We start from the raw sequence: 20,069 nt of genomic DNA, 5'->3' as shown, positions 1-20,069 counted from the left end.
CACACTTGTGCCTGTGGAAGTCATTAACTCTCATAAGCACAGCTGCGCTTGAAGAACTTTACAAGAGTGGGAGGAGAAAAGCAAGAGAAACTTCATTGGTTTTGCTCCAGTTGCTCCGACGGCCAATTGCAGTAACAGTTGCTGGCTTCGCATGTCTCAAGTGCATTCTCTCTTTCACATGCTCTCTATCAGTTGTTCTGTAGTTATGTTCTCTGTAGCCTGTAGAATCCTCTGACCTCTTTCCCTCTCCATGCAAATATGACCCACAAAATGTCTGTGAAAGTATGACAAATGGCAAGCGAGCTGAATCTCTGCCAACAAGCTGAGTTGGTCTATCTCTCACACTCTGCTCTACCAATCTGGGTTTGTGTCCCCTTCAACCCATCTGTGGAAACACTCACATGAAACAGGACATCAGACTCATAACATGAAACTGTAGTATAGCAAAATAGAAACATTCACTTCGAAACAAATTGCACGAGATATTTAGTTTTAGAGAATGTGGGTCATATACATGTTACTGTATATAAGTGTATTTAGTCTGGTTACTTTAGATCATGTGTATAGTTTTCCCGAATATTGTTCATTTATATAGTGTTGTAATTGGTAACAATGTTGAAAACGCTGTGTCCACGCCTTTTCAGCACAAAGTTAATTAAGTTTCACTGCGTGTCTTTAGAAAATTCCCACAGTTTTAGGCGTTTGTGCTGCGGCAGGCTGTTAGTACATCTGTCTTTTTATGTTTACAGTCCCCATGCACCGAAAGTTGCGATTGTTTTTACTTCCATATTCTGACAATTTTCAGAGTGAAACGGTGAAAATTGTTGGCGTGTCTTGTGTTTTCCATTGCAATGTGATTGGATGTATTAAAACCGGCATTGCATTTTGAAATGAAACAAGCGACAGACTGACAGTTGGAGGGGAGGAGTTGACGGATGCTCTGCCTTACACCCTGTCCAGAGCCAATGAGAGAGAAAGAGAGTTACGTCAACTCCGTTGACTCGAATGGAACAGTTTTGTCATATAGCAATGGCAGTTCATGGAGACTCTCAGTAGTTCCCGGAAGTTCCTAGTAACGCATGGAGCTGCGGCAATACAGATCGATTGTGACGAAGTTTTGACCTATTTAAAGACGTAATTTAATGAATAACAAATGAAAGAAATAAAGCATTTAAAGAGAAAACATAATTCCTGGAACTATCCGAAGGCTCCATGAATCTCGTGACTCCTGAAAAATCTGAACTTCCGTTGTTGGGACTCTCTTTCTCTCAACGGCTCTTACCCTGTCTACACAGTCGCGACAAAAGCCAATAGAACCCGTTAGAACCCGTTATAATTTAACATTTTGCCCAAACAGGATGCGATAAATGCCTTGTTTTAAATTGGCCTGTCAAAATCTGAGCTCGGAGCTCACCAAATATGCCTTGGATAACATATCTGAAACTCGTGAGACAGAAATCAGGGGCAAGTTGCATAAACTGCTCAGACTAGTCATCTATTTTTTTCTTCAAGTCTGGTCATAACTTCTTTTTCAGTTAAATAAAAAGGTAGATTGGTTTAATTGAATTATGAACAGTAAGACTGAATGATCCTAGCCAATTGCTAGTCAATGAGACCATTGTTAAGACGCAGTCTTAATTCAGCGGACATGTTTATGAAACTGGATTTCAAAATCAGATTTTACTGAACAACAAGATTAAGGAATGTCATTTGACAGTATTTAGTGAGACATGTAGATACTTATATAATATAATGATCTCATTCACATGTATATTTGATATATGGACTTTGTATAATTTGCACTCTTTAAAATGCAGTTTTACAGTAGAATTAAAATGGACAATCTAATGTGAATGGTGTAGAACACATTAGACTTGAATCTACGGGATGGGAATCCCTTCAACTTAAACCATGTGTTCCTGTATTTTTGTCTCTGTATTTTACTTTAAAACTCGGGCTGAGGTATTGGTCTGTGGTCTGGAACGACCCTTGCCTTGGACAGGCTTCAGTCGGTCGCTCCCCATGAGATCTCCCAAGAAAGTCTTTCAGGGGTGGCTATTAAAAAGCTCACATAAAGACCTTCGCCTTACTCATACCACACATTGATTACAGACCTTAAAACTCGGGGCGTATAACATTTTTCTTGATGGAGTGGAGTTTCCCTCTGCGATTTTATCCTTAAGCGTGGTTCGGGTAGAAGACTGAACCGCAGATGCTGGTGGTGTTTGTTATTAAAAGACGTCATCCCTCACTGGCCGACCCTTGCTTTTGGTCTGTCCTACTTTTGAGTTTGCCCCTCCCTGACAGAGCATCTCCCCAAAGGAGTCTCTGGATCATGTGCTGAACTTCCTGCCTAGAATCAGCTCTATATTCAGCTTTCCTCCTGCATTGTGACCACAAGTGGATTTGTTTTTGTTTGTGGTATAAGGGAGGAAACGGAGGAAAGCAAACATATTGTGCTTTTGTCAGAGGTTTCCTATGTCCTCACACATGCGCACCTACAATATTAGTTGGGCATTAACGCCCCTGTTGATTAGAGTACGACTTGTTTTTAGGTGCAGAACTGACTCCATTCTGACTAGAGTTTGAGCTCAGATCTCGGCTAGATTCCAAAAATGAACTTCATTTATAGCCTGCTTTGGAACGTAGCCAAAGCCTTGACAATAGACAAAAAAAGAGTAAAAAAGATATTGTTATGCCTTCATTTATTCATTTGGCAGACGCTTTTTTATCCAAAGCGTTATTTATTCATAACTAGGGAATATCAGCCTGACCACAATAGTTGGCACTGTTGATATGTGGTGCTTGCCAAATGAACACAGGCGACATCACAATTTACATACGGCTATTATGCACTAGAAATATGTCACACATACTATGAGAGAAATGGCTTCTGAAATGAGAGAAAATGTAGGCCGTTGTTTTCCCGCATCGAGAATTGATTGGATCGTTGGAAGATGGCCATTGCTAATAAAATGGAGGCATATTTGAATGCAAGTTAGCAGTCAATCGTAGAGTGCAGTCAACTCTGCTTTCAGTTTCCTTTGTGTGTATTTTCAGATATGAAGATCCAACCTGCCATCTGCGCCAAGATCTTACTGCTAACCTTTTAGAAACATTAATGTAGACGCGATCTGCAATCTGCACTTTAATGTAGATGTCTGTGCCACAGGACAACAGACCAGACAATAAATAGGTTAAATGTCCAACAGCTAAATATTTATTTACCACAAACTGTGAATCGATAAGCAAAATCGAAAATTGATCAAATTCGATCAAAACCCAACCCTACCACACAGGAAAGGCCAGATCTGATGGATTAAAGCTCGGTGGTTAAGAGCTTGACTAGAGTCCACTGGTCACATTGAAACCACATTAAAGACGCCGCAGTGCAGTTACAGTGAAAAGCGCCTTACACAAGCAGTGTTCTGTGAAGAGTGAGTTCAGAGTCTCTAACAAGCTTTCTCGCTGATTCTTTCAAGCTGAAGAATTAAACTCAGGCTTATTAGAGTCAGACAGAAGCGGCTGCAAGGTGGTGATCCAGTCTCCCAGCAGACAGCAACCCAATTAACCTCCATTGAGACACATCACGGAGACACAGCTCGCCAGGCTCCAGGACTCTTCTCATCTGTGCCAAACACATACCTGGGTTACAATGCCCTCAGAGACGATCTTGTTTTGCTGACTCACTGGGCTTTCAATGGGCGTGAAGGTCAAATTACTTTCTTTCTTCCACACCTGTAGTACACATTGAACATAGACAAAAGGTGTGCGAAAAGCAAATGTTTGATAGATATCGCATTATGAAATCTTTCAAAGAATATTTTGCAGAACCATGAGTAAACATTGGCCAGTCCAAAAGCTTTCAATGTGTTTGCTGATACATCACAGTATATGTACAGGCTTTCTCTTTGAGAGCAAGAATGTGTACCCTTATTTTACTACCCATTTATATACTGTAGTGTTTATATTAATAACATACTTGTGTTTTAAGTCTGTCTACCCTTCTGAAAATAAACTTTAGAAATGATCACAGAAATTACTATTATGACCTATTAGCTTTTTACCATTAAAACCATCACAAAATTCCTTTTTGTATGTGTTTTGGGCATTATTCCAGTAGGTTTTAATGGTGTTCTATTATTTCCCGTCTACCACTTAACATCCCACCAATAGAACCCAACACATAAGACCATTATAGCATTCCCATTGTGACCATTAAATCTAATAGAATTTCTGTGATGGTTTCTATTGTTTTTATCCCTGCAGGGTATTACACTTTATATACGCCACGACTGTCCATGCCACATTTTAGTTGTGTTTAATGCCTTAAATAATATTTAATTATGCTTTATAATGCACCTCATAATGTCTCATGATTAATGGAAAGTACTGTTTACAAATTATAACGCTTACCAATTCATTGTTACTCTTTTTTTATAATTCTTTACAACAATTAATGTATTACAACACACATTATGAACAATTATAATGCATCATAACACTTAAAAACCCTTAATGATGCAAAATACCAAGTCATACCAGCATTTTTATTAACAGGGGATTTGTTTACACTCAGTCAGTCAATTGATATTCTTTAATCTGACTGGTCAGATTCTTGTTCTGTTCTCTCTGAATGATCGCTTCTCTGGGCGTGTTTGTTTGTTTGAGAGTAAGAGAGCGAGCTGGTCTTTGAAGGCTATACGCCTCTGTTTGTGTATGTTTAGAGTACAGGGAATGTGCTGCGTTTGTGTTTGCCAGAGCCGCATGTGGAGGTTAAACCTCTACAGCTCTCACTGTAAGGAGGGTAGAAAACATTGAGACCTACTGCAGCTCGGCACCTCCTTGCTCTTATTCTTCACTTTTTCCGTCTCTTTCTCTTATTATTTTTCAAAAATGATCGAAACCTTCAATATAAAATGTTGTTTATCTCAGCAGTACACTGGCATTAACCCTCCACTTGTTATACTCATTCTCAGATAAGAATTAGCCCGAGCCTGAATAGGGCTACACTCAGCATTACATTATAGTATCTTAACTGCATTTGCTGCATTTGATAATCTGTGCACTTAAAACTCAACTGTCAAAATAACATATGTAAAGGTTTTTCTTATAACAATAATTTATTCATGCCTTAAAATGTCTTGAATGTTACTCTACACCCCTATTTAGTATTTACACTAATCTTGAATATGCAAATGAGTCCCCGCCTCCACTCAATCACACCAGTTTGGACCATATACATACACAGATGCCCAATTTGACTGTTCCAGTGTCTGTTTATGCACACGTGAGCTGCACATTAGCAATGCAAAATGTCTTGCCGTTGATTTAAACAGGTTAGAGCATTTACAAATGCGAGTGCGAGCAGCAATCGTTTCTCAATGGTGTCGGCCTATTCAATGGTCAATACTTAGTGGTTTAAAATGATAAATTATAAAAAAAGACATAAATCACAACATTAAAAATTCATTGGCAACCACGAATTGGCAATCTATTTCATAAACTGTACAGTATAGCCTATTTTATACTGATCGCATATGTAGCCTTATTGCATGCTGTGTCTTAGAAAAGAGCATTTCCTGAGAAAGTTTGTGCCTCTTCTTCTCTAGGTGTTTCAGGACCTGGGAGTGTGTGTCCTGTCTGGGGCATCGGAGGGGTATAACGTTTGTCTGTTCGCTTATGGGCAGACAGGCTCAGGGAAAACCTACACCATGATGGGCACTCCAGTAAGTAACACTACTATTGTGAAATGTCAGTGTTGTCATTGGTAGTATTATTTTAACCTTAGTATTATAAATATGGTGTGTCCTATACTGTATCTTCACAGGATTCCATGGGGCTGACTCCAAGAATCTGTCAAGTAAGTTGCTGGTTTTAATAACATTTTCACTGCTTTGTCACATTGACTGCTTACATTTATCATAGATACGTTTGAAAGATGAGATTGTTTTCCTGTTCAGGGCCTTTTCACGTCTGTAGATGACGCCGCTGATGGACCAAGCTGTAGAGTTGAAATTAGGTGACAGGGAATCCCTTTGTCTTTTTCCCTTTTGCAACGGCCTGTTTTAAGAATTAAGCAATTCCTATAAGAGACAGCAAACAAACCCTCTTGTTTTCCTTCACAGCTTTTTAGAGATCTATAATGAGCGTGTACGCGATTTGCTGAGAGGTGTGGAGCAGAAGAAGCCAGCACCCCTGAGGGTTCGAGAACACCCGGAGAAAGGGCCCTATGTGCAAGGTGAGCATTCAGCAAACGGGGATTTAAAACGTTCTTTAAACCAGATCTTTGTAGAAAGAACAAAACAATAAGACTCACCAATGAATTCAATGTACCTTGTGTAACCCACGCTTATGAAAACATTGTTCTATGAAGAAAAACTCAATGTGTTAAAAGGCTTTGATGAATGGTTATGTATTTTTATTTAAGAGTTTATTGTGTACCTTAGGTATTAATTCCTGTCTGTTTGCATTTGTAACTCAATTCCCACCACAGCTTTGAGTATGATCAGCTTGAGGGACTGGATCTGGCCCTAGTCTATCCTTCCCTGAGTCTGCTTCTATTTTGTCCTTTTCTCTCTTGCCTGTTTTCATGTCTCTCTCTCTCCTTTCTTGTCCAACATCCAGACATTGTTTGTATAAGGAGAAAGCCCAGTGCAGCAAAGGAAGTGACCCAACTTCCATGTGGCTGCAAGGAGCCCAGTGGAGTACACAAACATTTTGTAGTAATCAAGACTTGTCACACATGTACTGTACATTACAAAATGTATATGTATAGTAGGACACACTTCAAAATATATCATCTTGTTTTTCATCCTTGCCATTTTTGCAAGAACATTTAGTAAGGCTTTATCAGTTAAACTAAGTTTGTCTTAATATTTAGTTACTCGAAATATTGGAGTATATTTGGAACAACTAGATTTCACTGTTAAATCTGTTGTTATGTAACAAACTCATTTAAAAAGGGTGCTTGCAGTCACCTTGTAGTCAATCATTTTCTTTTCCTACTCAATTGAGGTCTGTTCCACGATTAATCGCGATTAATCGCATCCAGAATAACAGTTTGGTTTACATAATATATGTCTGTGCACTGTGCATATTTATTTTGTAGTTATTAACACATACATGTACAAATATCAATATATATATAAACATTTACAAAGTGTTATATTTGACCTAAATACAGTATATAAACGTATGTGTTTATAAACACAAAATAATATGGTCAGACATATATTAGGTAAACTGTTTTATTCTGGATGCGATTAATCCCAAATTGAGTTCAAAGAGAAAATACCCAATTCTTTTCCTTTGAAACCTTAAAATAGCTTAAATGTTTAAAGATGCAAACTAGTCCCAGCCTCCTTTCAGTCACACCAGCTTGGGCTGCTCAATCCATCCGTTCAACATGAGTGACATGATTGGTTACATGTTTGTGACATAAAATGTATTGTAATGTATCATGAAGAATAGTATCTGTGATTATCTTGGAAAAGATGATGACACTATCTGAATGTCTGTCCCAGGTCTCTCTCAGCATGTAGCGAACGACTACAAACAAGCGGTGGATCTGTTAGAGGAGGGCATCGCCAATCGCATCACAGCCGCTACACATGTTCATGACGCTAGCAGTAGATCTCATGCCATCTTTACCATCCAATACACACAGGTTGGATTCACACCTCATCTCCATAACACCATCACATCATTCCCGTCATTGTATGAAACTCATTTGGTCCAAATGACTGCCGGTTATTATTCGTTTGTTTGAATTTCCAAGTACCTAAAAGACTCATTTCTACAATTTATTTTTGTAGGCTATTCTTGAAAATAATCTGCCTTCAGAAATAGTAAGCAAGATCAACCTGGTGGACTTGGCTGGCAGGTTAGTGTACTTGAACCGATCAAGGGAACTTCGTTTATACCTCAGAACTTACGCTTTGTACTGACAAAAAGAAGCCATGAAACATGATCAAGTTGCCCCCTTGCTGATCACTAGATCACTAGAAAGCAAGCACATTGGTAAACAAGTGAAGGTCTCACACTACCCACATTCCTCTCTCTGTTTTGTGTAAGTGAGCGAGCAGACCCTCGCTACTGCCGAGACAGAATAACAGAAGGAGCCAACATCAACAAATCTCTCGTCACGCTTGGCATTGTCATCTCTGCTCTCGGTAGGCACTGGCCATCTTAACTTTTAATGTCCTCTCCTCTTTGTCATCTCGATTCACTCTATTTGTCTTTCTTACCACCGGCAGCTCAGAACTCTCAGATGTTCAGCAGCAGTCAGAGCATTAACAGTGTGATCAGTGAGGGTGACGGGAGCACCGTGGGCAGCCAGTCCAGCTCTCTGTCAGGCAGCGGACGCAGACATTGCTTCATCCCATACAGGGACTCCGTCCTCACCTGGCTTCTCAAAGATAGTCTGGGCGGCAACTCCAAGACCATCATGATTGCAAGTTAGTCATTCAATATATAAGTAATTTTATCCACTGCAACCCTGATAGTCATTTGTGGTTTTGATAAATATCGATAGATAATAAGTATTGATAGATAAAAGTACATTTTCACACTTTTGTCCGATAGTTTAAAAACAGCCAACGATCAGGGCTGATACAGCCTTTCCATCAAAAGAGGACAGGAAATTAGTCCTTATAAGAATTAACAACGTTCAGAAAGTTAAGAAATATTCACTTCATATTCAGAATAGGCAGATAACGCTCTGAATAATCTTTAGTCTTGGTGCATCTCTAGTATACGTAGACATACACAGCATGTCACTTTAGTAAGGCGTTCTGCCGAATGCTTTAATTCCAATTGTTCCCATCGTTTTCCCCCAGCCGTCTCACCATCCAGCAGCAGCTACAGCGAGACTCTGAGCACCCTCCGCTATGCAGCTCACGCCAGAAACATTGTCAACAAGCCAAGAGTCAATGAGGTGTGTCCAGATGCATCTGTATGTTTTGCTGGACCACCAATAACTGATAAGAAAAGCCTGTGGTGTTTCCACAGAATGAAATTTGAAGACAATATTGGCTTGTTTTACTTTAGGACGCCAATGTGAGGCTAATCCGAGAACTACGAGAAGAAATCGATCGTCTGAAGAGTATGTTGCTCAGTTTCGAAGTGGTACGAAAATGCCTTTTTACACAAGTTCTGCTTATTGTACAGACAAACGTAGTACATTTGTCTTGACCGGCTGCCTTTGCCCTTTACAGCAGAGGAATTCCAGTCCATCGCTCAGTGATGAGAGAGAAGGAAGCCTGTCTGATATAGTCCTCCAGAATGAACTGAAGGTTCTTAGATGTTTTCTCCTAACGCATAATATACGTTTTTCATTTGGCGAGTTACCCAGTCAATCGTGTTTGCTCTGCAGGTGGAGCAGTTGACTAAGGACTGGTCTGACAATTGGCATGATAAGCGAGCCTTGCAGGAGCGCTACAGTGTGGACATTAACCAGGATAAAGTTGGAGTCCTTATCCACACTCTCCTGCCCCACCTCATCGCTCTGGAGCCAGATGTCCTCAGCACGGGAGTCACCATCTATCATCTTCGGGTACGGCTTGACAGCAGCTTGCTTGCTTTTCCCCGTCACGGCAATCTACTCTTTAGCTCGTCTGTCTCTAAAATAGTTTTCTCTAAAGTCTCTTTTGGGTCATTAACTGTTTCTTTTTCTTTCCCTACAATAGATTCTTCCTTTGTTTCTCTTCTGTCTTTTCTCCTTCTGTTCTGTGTGCTAAACTCTTGAGCCACTTCTCACAAGAAGGTAAAACAGTCCAGAGCTTTGATAAAGTGGTGTAGTTGCTCAGTTTTTCCTCCACTTTCCTTATCGCTTTTTTTCTTTCGTACTTTTATGTGACTACACATATTGTGAGAGTTAGTGGCGTTGATGTAAATCTGCGCTCTGAGGTTAATGCTGCTCAAGAAAAGCTCCGTGCAGTTTCTTGCCTTTAAAATTTAAAGCAACCTGGACTCATAATGTGTCTGGACTTACATTAGCATGCTTTCAATACTTATAACAAACAGATGAACGATTTCCCCCATAACTTTGTGTGAACAGAGCTCGAATGTACTGCAAACAAACAACATTTAAGAGATATATAAGAGATCGGTGCAGATTTTGTTTTGGACATTCCCTTCCTTGAACTTGGTTTAATGTTTGTTTCTTTTTTGGTGCTACAGGAAGGTGTAACAAGAATCGGTCCTCAGGGTGACGGTCTGGAAGAGCCACACATAGGTATCTCATATTCATCTCAATATGTTGATAGTCCAGAATAGCAATACATTCGGATAAAGTGGAAAGCATGGATTTACTTCTCTACCCTTCAGGCTTGCCAGAAGGATGCGCATGTGAGATTGAGAATCACGGTGGGGTGGTGACTCTGAAGCCTGTTCCAAGGAATATATGTATGGTCAGTGCGAGCGAGGTCACTGAGCCTTGCAGACTTGCACAAGGTATATGTGCACTAAAAACATGTTACACTCCTCTAGAAACAATGTATTGTATTTAGCTGGGTATATGTTGTGTGACTATCCTGATATATAACCGATCTGCCCCAAGGTGCGGTGATCACCTTAGGAAGGCTTCACAAGTTCAGGTTCAACCATCCCGCAGAGGCAGCTGTTTTGAGGAAGAGGAGACGGGTAAAGACCACACATTTATCCAAAATGTCACATATATTTACACGTTATTTTATAGCTGTGCCAGCAAATGTCTTTGCTGCTTTTAGTTGTCTGTTTGATTAACTCTTTCGTCGCCAGCAAGCATAAGCATTTTTTATCGTTTTGACAAAACTTTCAAAGCCCTCGGAATATTTTCTTCTGTGAATATATGAACATACAATATATCAAATGAGAGAACAGAGCCTCTTCTTTTAAACAAAACAATTTATCTTTAATGTTTTACTTTTTCAAAAGATGTATAGCAGCACCCCCTACTGTATAACCAAGTATATCCACGGACAGCTGGAAAAAAAAGTCTCCTTGTAAACAACAGTAAAACTGTAAAAAATAGTTAATACACAACACTGCTTGAACTTCAGATATGATATATATATATATATATATATATATATATATATATATATATATATAAGATGCTGGTATCAATAAAGTGCATTTTAAGAAAAATTATGATACATTTAGGCATGTTAGCTTGATTGCATTTGCAAGAACTGTTAAATGGAAATTAGAATACAACTGAAGTTGTCTTGCTTTAGAAAAACTACAATGCTGAATACAAATTATTTTGTAACACATTTTCTTAAAAAAGCATAATTGCTTGTTGTGGAATATTACTGCTTCCTTGAAAGGCCAATACACACTTATCCACCAAACACAATCATTCACATTTGTTGTATCCGTGTGAGACCCCTGTTGGTGTTTGTTGGATCAGTGTGAAGAAAACTTTCTTGTTGCTTGTTTGCCTTAAGCCACTTATAATTTTGTGGTCTTTGCAGAACAGTGAAGGAGGTTTGATTTCTACACAGGTCAACCTGCTAACTTCTGAATCCAGGTAAATGTGTTGTTGTTTATTCAAGAACTGTACATATAGAACGATGAAAGGTTTCCTGGTAAAAAGCTTTAATGAGCCCTCTTAGGAAATCGTTTTTTGTTTATGGAGTTTACTAGGTGTTGCTTGGATACTTAAGGGAGCACATAAACAACAAAAGAAACGATAGATGAAAGTAAATGAGTGTGTTTACCTTGACACACTGTTTTGGTATATTGGTATATTTTGGTATATTGTTTTTGGTGTGCTAGTGTCTCATCCTCGGTATGTTGTTGTGTACTCAGGGTGGCAGGTTGTCCTGAGAATGGCAAGGAGCCAACCCCCAGACAGCGTCTAGAGGAGCAGCAGTGGTATATACAGTGTCTCCGAGAAGAGATTCAGTTGGAACAGAAAAGAGCAGAAAGAGATCTAAACGGAGAGCAGGTCCGACTCCAACAACAACACAATGACAGTAAGTAAAGATTGTCAAACTGAGTCTGGATTCTTTGCTGTATTACATGTGCTAAAATAATTGAATGCTTAATTTTTATCTTGAGGAAAAGGTTGGAGATAATATACCTAGCCTTAAAGGTGCTTTGTGGAATTTTTTGGAGGATGTATTGACATAAATGCCATTTAATATATGTACATAACTATGTCTTCAAAGGTGTATAAACACCTTAAATAACGAAGCATTATGTTTTTATTACCTTAGAATGAGCTGTTTCTATTCCCCTTACATTGAATCGCCATGTAGTTCTACAGTAGCCCTAAACGAACAAACTGCTCGACGTTTCGTAAATATGTTGTCTCCTTTGGCAAAGAAGCAAAATTGGCTGTGTCAGCCATAGTGCTTCACAAGAGAGGGGTGGAGTGAGCCGCGATTGCAATTCACAAACCCGACTGCTAGACATCGTAAATTTCATAGACTGGACCTTTAATCAAAAACTTGTTTTAAATGAAATATTCAAGATCTATTATATTTGACATCTTTGCATTTTGGATGTTTTCTATTCAACATAAAACAAATAATATTTTAAAAACCTACAATGACTACTGTATTCCTCCTAACAGTTATTTTTATTTCACAACATGCTCTTATCTCTGTATCTCTTCTGTACTTGAAGTCCAGCAGTGGATCTTACAAGAAAAGCAACGACTTGCAGTCCACAGAGAGACAGCAACACTGGAGTCAGGGGTTCAGACAGATCTCAATCTTCTTCCTCCATTGACTGGTTTATCACGAGCGGAGGAAAGCAGCGCTGAAGCAGTTCCACTGTCATTCTTGATGGGTGACAGGAAAAGGGTGGTGCAGGAGGAACTACTGAAACATCATGCTTTGCGCAGAGCTGAGAACCGCGTGAAACGCAAGAGGTTGCGATATCAACTGGCGAAGATTGCAAGAAAGCGCCATCTGTTGGAGGCAAAGCGAGAACTACAGAGACTGGAAAATGAGCTTTTAAAAGGAGGCGATGAAGCTTCATCTCCAGAACTAGGGTACACCTCAAGGTCCAGGGGACGTTCGATGACTTTGCGAAGACATTCCTTTTCGGCTGATTTGCTGTCACGGCTTTATCCTCAACACACTCCTATCTTCAGGTAGATTTAAATCATTTGAATCACGGATCATTGTGGGTGTTTTGGTGAACATTACACTGTAAAATTTGTGAATGAATAATATAATTGCTGTTTAAGATATAAAGCATTTTTCTTTTTTTCCCTATATAGCCATTTTCTTAAAAGGAGTAGATCATCTGAGCTTACAGCATTTTTCAATGGCTTTGCTCGCACCACTAAATGGGTCTCTGATGAATGTCTCCTAGACCAAAAGATTATAAGGCGCTCAAATACGATGCCCTCAAGATACCAAGGATCCTCAAATTGGCAAAGTTTCTCAGTGACCCCAAGTTCTCCAAAAGATGCTAAATTGACTGAAACCAAGACAAATGCTAGTGACAAGCTCTGTCTGGATACAAACACCCAAGCCACTAGAAAAGTATTACCAGTAATAAGACATTTAGCTACACAGAAAGTTTCGGTCAATGGAACAAAGAGTTTATCTCAAGATAATAATAAAAGTTTAGAGACCATTCGCAGAGTTTTTTCTCGCTCAGTCAGCCCTGGGATCAAGACTGCGCTGGCCAAGGTTTTCCGCAAGCCACCATCAGGGTCACATGGAAGCGTGAAATCCATGAACAAAACAATCAGCCAATCAAACAAAACTGTGAAAGAGTTTGAAGAGAACAAGAAGAGAAAATGCTCTATCAAATCAACAATGTCTTTTGAAAGCCTTGAGCAGCTTGGCTCTCTAAAATATGTGGAACAGAGGCATTGGTGTAGTAGAGAAGCTTTGACACGTACCAGCAAGAAATGGGTCGGAGTACGAAAAGAGAGTCATGTGGAGGATCCCAATGGATCTTCAGATTGTGATAGTATTTTCTCAGTGGACTCACTGTCATCTGCTTATGCTACAGCTCTGGCCGAGCAGCTTCAGCAGGAGGAATGTGATTTTAGTGAAGATGAGAGTGAAGACAGTGAGATGTCTCAGGATTCTCTTGTTATGGAAAGCAGCGGGAACCATGTTACTGCCCAACCAGTGCAGAGGCTTAAGAAAGTTTCCAGCCACTTTGGTGAATTAACAACCTTGTGCAGCTCTCAGTCAACCAGTAATAAAGTATCTGAAGAAGTACCCGCAGAGGTTTTCTGGAGCTTATATGGCAGTCCAAAGTTGAAAATGAAAAATGAGGCCAGAGTTTCAAAACTAGTGTCTGAATGTAGACCGTGCAGTGGTGCAAGTATAAGAGAGCCAGATTCAGTTCTTGCTCTTACAGATGCCTGGTCATCCACTGATGGAGTAGACAGCCCTAGAATGAGTTCAGGACACTTGGTCAAACATGATGTAAACATACCAAGAGAGAATACCAGTCTCACAAGTTCAGAGCTCTCAGACAACATAAATGTCTCAGAAGGCCAGAGCTCACCTCGCTCCGACTCTACTCAGGGTCACATTGCAACACTTGAAGAACAAAACGCATCCTTTGAGAATACCTTAATCTTTGAAAGTCATGAGAGCGATACTAGTTTTGTAGCGGAGCAGGAAGATGTTGAGATGTTGAACAATGTTAAGGAGCCAGTTACCAATTCAACACCATGCACAAATCACACAGATCCTAATGGTGTAACGGACACAAGTAAACCAACCAATGACTCAAAACTACTGGAACGCACAGTGACTAAAGAAATTATGATTCAATCTTCCAAAGATGGTGACATCTCAACAGGTATGAATACTTTACAATGCTTCCAAGCTAACTCTTGTAGAAAAGATCAAAAACGTCATCCAACATCTTGTCCAGCAAACCCTAAGCATTCTTCTCTGAAGTCAAGTCTTAGCCACGATGCAAAAGACCCAGAAGTCATGAACTCTAATGCTTGGCAGGGATTAGTAAATGGATCTCAAAATAAGATGGATAATTTTAGTAAAAGTGAAGAGAATGTTAAATTAGGCTGTGACAATAGGGATACCTTTGAGAAAAGTCAGAAAGAAAGTCATTGCTTTCACCCTAAGCAAAGCACTGAAATCGCTAACAAAGAAGTAACCAAAGATTCAGCATTGACAAACAAACAATCTTATAAGCATGATGAAAAAATGACTGGCTTTGATGGAGATAATGAACAACTGGGGGTGCAGTTAGGAAATTATATAGTTGTTGCAACATGTCAAATAAATGAAGACTCTTCAGATCTCTATATAGGAAATATGAAGCTGACAAAGAAATGTGATGTAGATGTTTTAGATACTATGCCAGCACTAATAAATATGGAGCATGAACAATCTGCTTGTTTAGTTGTCAACAGTTCTGCTTGTTCAGTCATCAATGACAAATCATTAAAGCTGTCCCCTGTGGAAAATTTGCACTCAGCTGACAAGACAGAAAACTCTGATCAAGAGCTGAAAAAGAAAATAGAAACTGCCCCCAAGAGTGATGCTCTCAAGACTGTAATAAATAGACATCAAAGCACTATTTCTAGAGATGGTAACAATACATGTGATAGTGGATTGACAGTGTCAGATTCTGGAAATTTCAGTGAGAACAACATGGAGGACAAAAACGATGCCATTCAGATTATGGAAAGGATGTTTTATAACAAATATCTTCAAATGAGTGACTCTGCTGTTAATGATAAAATATCAGAGGTGGTGAAAGGACATTTTTCAGTTTCTCCGAGGAAGAACCTTGAAGAAGATCACAAGTCAGACACAACCAAAGAAAACATTTCTTCAGATCAACTGGATGATCTGACGTCCAAGAAAAACTCATTTGGATTTGAATACAATCAAGCTCATCTTTTTAAAGGCAACAGCTTGCAGGCAAAACCAGAGGTGCCTACGGACAGCACTCCAGAGAATTCTGAAAACTGTGGTGTACAAATAAAATCAAGACATGCTATGACTATGCAGAATCCAACAATATTGAACGCAGTGGAAAGAAAGAGCACAGAAAGAGCTGAACAAGAAGGTCCAGATGGTTCATATACTGGCAATAACATGTCTTCAGTGGAATATTGCGCCATTAAAGCACCAAGCACAGATGGAAAAAACACGGATGTTTCAAACACTGTTCAACAGAAAGATTTCACCAGTACTGTTGTTATTGAGAATGGCAAAGTGACAGTATTAAATCACTTCATTCCCTGTATGTATACACAAGTTACTCCATCCCTTAAACAAACACACAGATTGGATGAAATCAGGAAGGTTGAGCAGCATTGTGCTCAGATAGTCAACAACACAACAAAAAGTGTGTTGACCCCAAGAAAAATCCAAGACCATAATTTTGACTTTAAACTGCTTAGACATTTAAAGCTTTTCAATGAAACTTGTGTAGAAATCTTAATGCCGTCTAGTAAAAGCAATATTCCTCAGGTGTCACTACCTGCTGAAGAGATGGTGAACAGTACTAACTCTGTTGAACTTTCTGAAGAGACAGACTGTGATATAATTCAAGTTACTGAGAGCAGTGCTGCAATGTTACCTAATGATAAGTCAGAGGACCAAATTAAAAAGGAAAATAGACATTTATCCAAGGCTCTAATTATGGATCAGTTCCACTCAGCTGCTAATGATAAATACTGTGCTCTTGAAGCTCAACCTTTAAGCAAGCTTGCATTTTATGAATTTGGTCCAGGACGCCTTGGAAAGTATCAGAGTTCTGTGAGCCAAGATAAAGCAGATACTAAACATCTCTTAGGAAACTCAAACATTTCTATTGGTTGTAGTTGTGAAAAGAGCCGAGAAGGATTTGTGGGGCAGATATGTCACAGTTATACCTCTGATGATTTAAGAGAAGATGCCATTGTTTCAGATTTCAGTCGGAAGCAACAGATCCATAGTTCCTCACAGTCACAGAGGTCACAGATGGACAATGTGCTAGAAACCTGTGATACTGGAAACATTCCACAGGTTTTTTTGGAAAATCACTCATTCTGCACAAGTAATCATTTAGAAACTATGAGTATATCTCAACATAACAATGACTGCATCAAGGGACCACAGAGTTGCATTAACCAACACATTGAAAATGAGTCATCTGCACCTAAAAATCACCAAAAATCAGCTGAGTCTGATAAAACTATGGTCAAGCCTTCAACATCTCCTCAAGTAGATCACAACACAAAGCAGTCTTCTTACAGTCAAAACCGAAAGGAGCAATATAATAATGGTTTGATATCTAAAAACAAAGAACATTCCACAACACTGGATGCTACGAAACATGTTGATGGCAATCGTAATGATGATGACCAGAGAGAGAAGCCAAAGCGATACAGAAAAGCCCACTTTAAGGCACCTCCAAGTTCATCCACTGATTCTACACCTGATTTATCCTTAGATGAAAGTAACCCATCAAAAGTGCATGTGACAATTGAGGGCCATCGTACCAAACCAAGTTCACAGGCCCCTATCAGACAAAATCCTATTGTTCACTGTAGACTCATAAATCCTCCACTTGATGAGAAAAGTGTTTCTTCTCCTACAGCAGTTTGTCCAAGATCATCAACACAAACAGGAAATCACACCAAGAAGCTCAGCACTGTTGATACTATTGCAATTCAGGGTGTGCATGGCTCCACTGAACAACTTCAAAAAGTTATTGACTCAAAGGATGATCTAGACATTCAAATTTGGAGAAAAGCTTTATCTAAAGATACTTCCAAAAGTGTTTTGAAAGACCTTGAGAATGCAGTTTCACACGCTAGAGATTCTGCAATGCATTTTGTCTCTAGTGATATCAACCCATTTATTCATACGAGGACGGATTTGAACAGAGCAGCCCACAAAAGCCAAGCCTTTGGAAGTGATGCCAATATATCCTGCAAACACTCTCCCCTCAGTACTTCTAACAGGAATATAATAAGATGCTGTAGTGTGGACAATGGCTTGAATATTCATAACTCTCCATTTAGTTCCCATTTAAGCTCTTATGCGAATCATAAAGAACTCTCTAGCACATTAAGTAGTGATGACTGGTCTAGAGATCAAATTTCTTCGGAGCCTTTGCTCAAGACACCTTCCTATTCCACTAGTGCTTCAAATAAACAGATCATAACCACTTCTTACAAATGCATCTCAGAGGAATTACGCCATAGTTCAGGTCAGGTAGATGAAATAGTTCTGGTCTGTTCTTCAGAGTATGAATCTCAGAACAACAGGCATTCCAGTCCAAGCAAGTGTGATCATGGTACACAAACTGTTGGGGTTGACCTTACAAAAAAGAATCATCACAGACGAAGCAACACTCAGACACCAGTGTCTAAATCAGGGAATGGAGCCCCAACCACATGGTCAAGTCTTCAGAACATGTCTGAACATCTCTCTGATTTGATATACAACACCTCTGATCTTCTGGAGAACATACAATGTATGCGAACAGGGGACAGATCACCAAAATTTGAGCAGCCTGAAAGTACTTTTAAAGTTTCAACTCTTAATTCTGGCAGTAAGTACAAGAGAGATGGTTGCACACAGACTTCAATGGACATTGGGATCAAGACGGAGACGACTTCAGTGTCAAAGAATGCTCATGAGGTTAATGTTATTGTTAAAGTGAATGGCTCAGAAATTTGTAATGTGTCTCAGCTGGATGGTGTCACCAAGAAAGAACCAGACTTTGAAAGAATAAGAAGCCTCCCTGACCTACGTCCCAAAGAGAGCTCAAAGGCAGCAGACAGTCAGAATGTTCTAGTTACTGCCTCAAAGGTTTATTCATTGGATACGGTTGTTCCAGATCAGAATTCCCCCATATTGGAAGCGCTGGAAGTGAACGTAGCAAGTAATTTGTTCAGTAAATCTTCATCCAGTTACCTTGGAGGCAAACAATCCCCATCCATGAAGGAAGAGAAATATCAGACTTGTCAAAGAAACATAGATTTAAGGAATTGCTGTAATAAAAAGCCTATGCTCATGGATCGTGCATCCTCACCTATCCTTACTGTCAAGGCTGCAAGATATGGCCAACGAAGTCCAATAAATACCCAGCGTTTAACCAACAGTGACACAACGGAGATACAAAATGATACAGAAAATCGATACTCTGATGAATACAAAATGCAATTTAAAGAACACGAAATGCTTCACAACCAAAATAATACAGTATTACATCAAGAGAATCATTGTATCCTTCGTACAAAAAATACAAAACAAATACCTGAGGGTATACCGCTGTCATCAGTGACCCCTGAAAACCTAAGAGACGTCGGTTGTCCAAATTTGGATGGATGTAAAGAAAACTCAATAAAATGCATGTCTGGTTCTACATCTCAGTTTCAAAGAAAATACCTTTCCCCAACAAGTTGCGCTGGTATGCAAACTTTATCGTCCTTTGTTAAGTATAAACAAGAAATCCCAAACAGATTTAATGCGTCATCTTATAACGGAGGATTAACTTATAGTAGCTGTATTCTAGAACAAGATCACAGATCACCGCAACACCAGGAAGATGATGTGATGTCTCTAGTGGCAAGTGAGTGCAACACAGATATCCTGGTTAGCATGAATCCTCTGACAGAAACCCGCCTACTTAAAGAACATCAACGGATCCCTGATGATCTGCCTATGCACAACAAATTTACTAACTGGTCCGGCATCAACCAGCAGCCATCATCACTGCTCAATAAAACAAACAGAGCATCTGGACAACACTTCACAACATGCAGTGCCAACTACCTGCAGATGATAGAGTCACAAAGACCAGAGCCTTTGGAGGAGACTGACAGGAGGACGAGAGAAATTGAGAAGCTAAGGAAAGAGCGTGAGCAGGTTTTAGCATCTGTGCATCTGGTTTCGAGTCCTCCTCAGCTGACTGTTAAACTCACAGAGGCCAAGTTGCACTATGGCCAAGGAGAAACAGACACTCTGCTTAAAATCTTCAAGTCTGGTTTTAAAGAAGTACCCACAGCCTGTAGCAAACAAGAGCTTTTTAACAGGTCTGTATATTTGATTACAAATAATTTTGTTTGTCACCATCAATAGAGCTAGAAGAAATGCTGTTAAATTTGTATGAATTAAATTCTAATCTAT

General features: G+C 39.5%; 1 protein-coding gene across 1 annotated transcript in view; it reads left to right on the top strand.

Annotated features, from left to right (window-relative positions):
- The window catches only part of stard9 (StAR-related lipid transfer (START) domain containing 9), a 35,232-nt gene that overhangs the window by 10,284 nt on the left and 4,879 nt on the right, over positions 1-20,069 (top strand). The window contains exons 4-22 of the mRNA XM_079459332.1: positions 5,613-5,729; positions 5,831-5,863; positions 5,964-6,022; positions 6,129-6,241; positions 7,527-7,669; positions 7,818-7,885; positions 8,077-8,174; positions 8,259-8,459; positions 8,841-8,938; positions 9,052-9,129; positions 9,219-9,296; positions 9,377-9,556; positions 10,183-10,237; positions 10,330-10,455; positions 10,562-10,644; positions 11,460-11,515; positions 11,797-11,963; positions 12,619-13,090; positions 13,220-19,975. Of these exons, the coding sequence (XP_079315458.1) occupies positions 5,613-5,729; positions 5,831-5,863; positions 5,964-6,022; positions 6,129-6,241; positions 7,527-7,669; positions 7,818-7,885; positions 8,077-8,174; positions 8,259-8,459; positions 8,841-8,938; positions 9,052-9,129; positions 9,219-9,296; positions 9,377-9,556; positions 10,183-10,237; positions 10,330-10,455; positions 10,562-10,644; positions 11,460-11,515; positions 11,797-11,963; positions 12,619-13,090; positions 13,220-19,975 (8,981 nt within the window). The remainder of the gene's footprint in view (positions 1-5,612; positions 5,730-5,830; positions 5,864-5,963; positions 6,023-6,128; positions 6,242-7,526; positions 7,670-7,817; positions 7,886-8,076; positions 8,175-8,258; positions 8,460-8,840; positions 8,939-9,051; positions 9,130-9,218; positions 9,297-9,376; positions 9,557-10,182; positions 10,238-10,329; positions 10,456-10,561; positions 10,645-11,459; positions 11,516-11,796; positions 11,964-12,618; positions 13,091-13,219; positions 19,976-20,069) is intronic.

Source organism: Barbatula barbatula (assembly GCF_947034865.1).
Source record: "Barbatula barbatula genome assembly, chromosome: 6".
In the NCBI taxonomy this organism is placed as follows: domain Eukaryota; kingdom Metazoa; phylum Chordata; class Actinopteri; order Cypriniformes; family Nemacheilidae; genus Barbatula; species Barbatula barbatula.
This window is presented reverse-complemented; position numbering and strand designations above follow the sequence as displayed.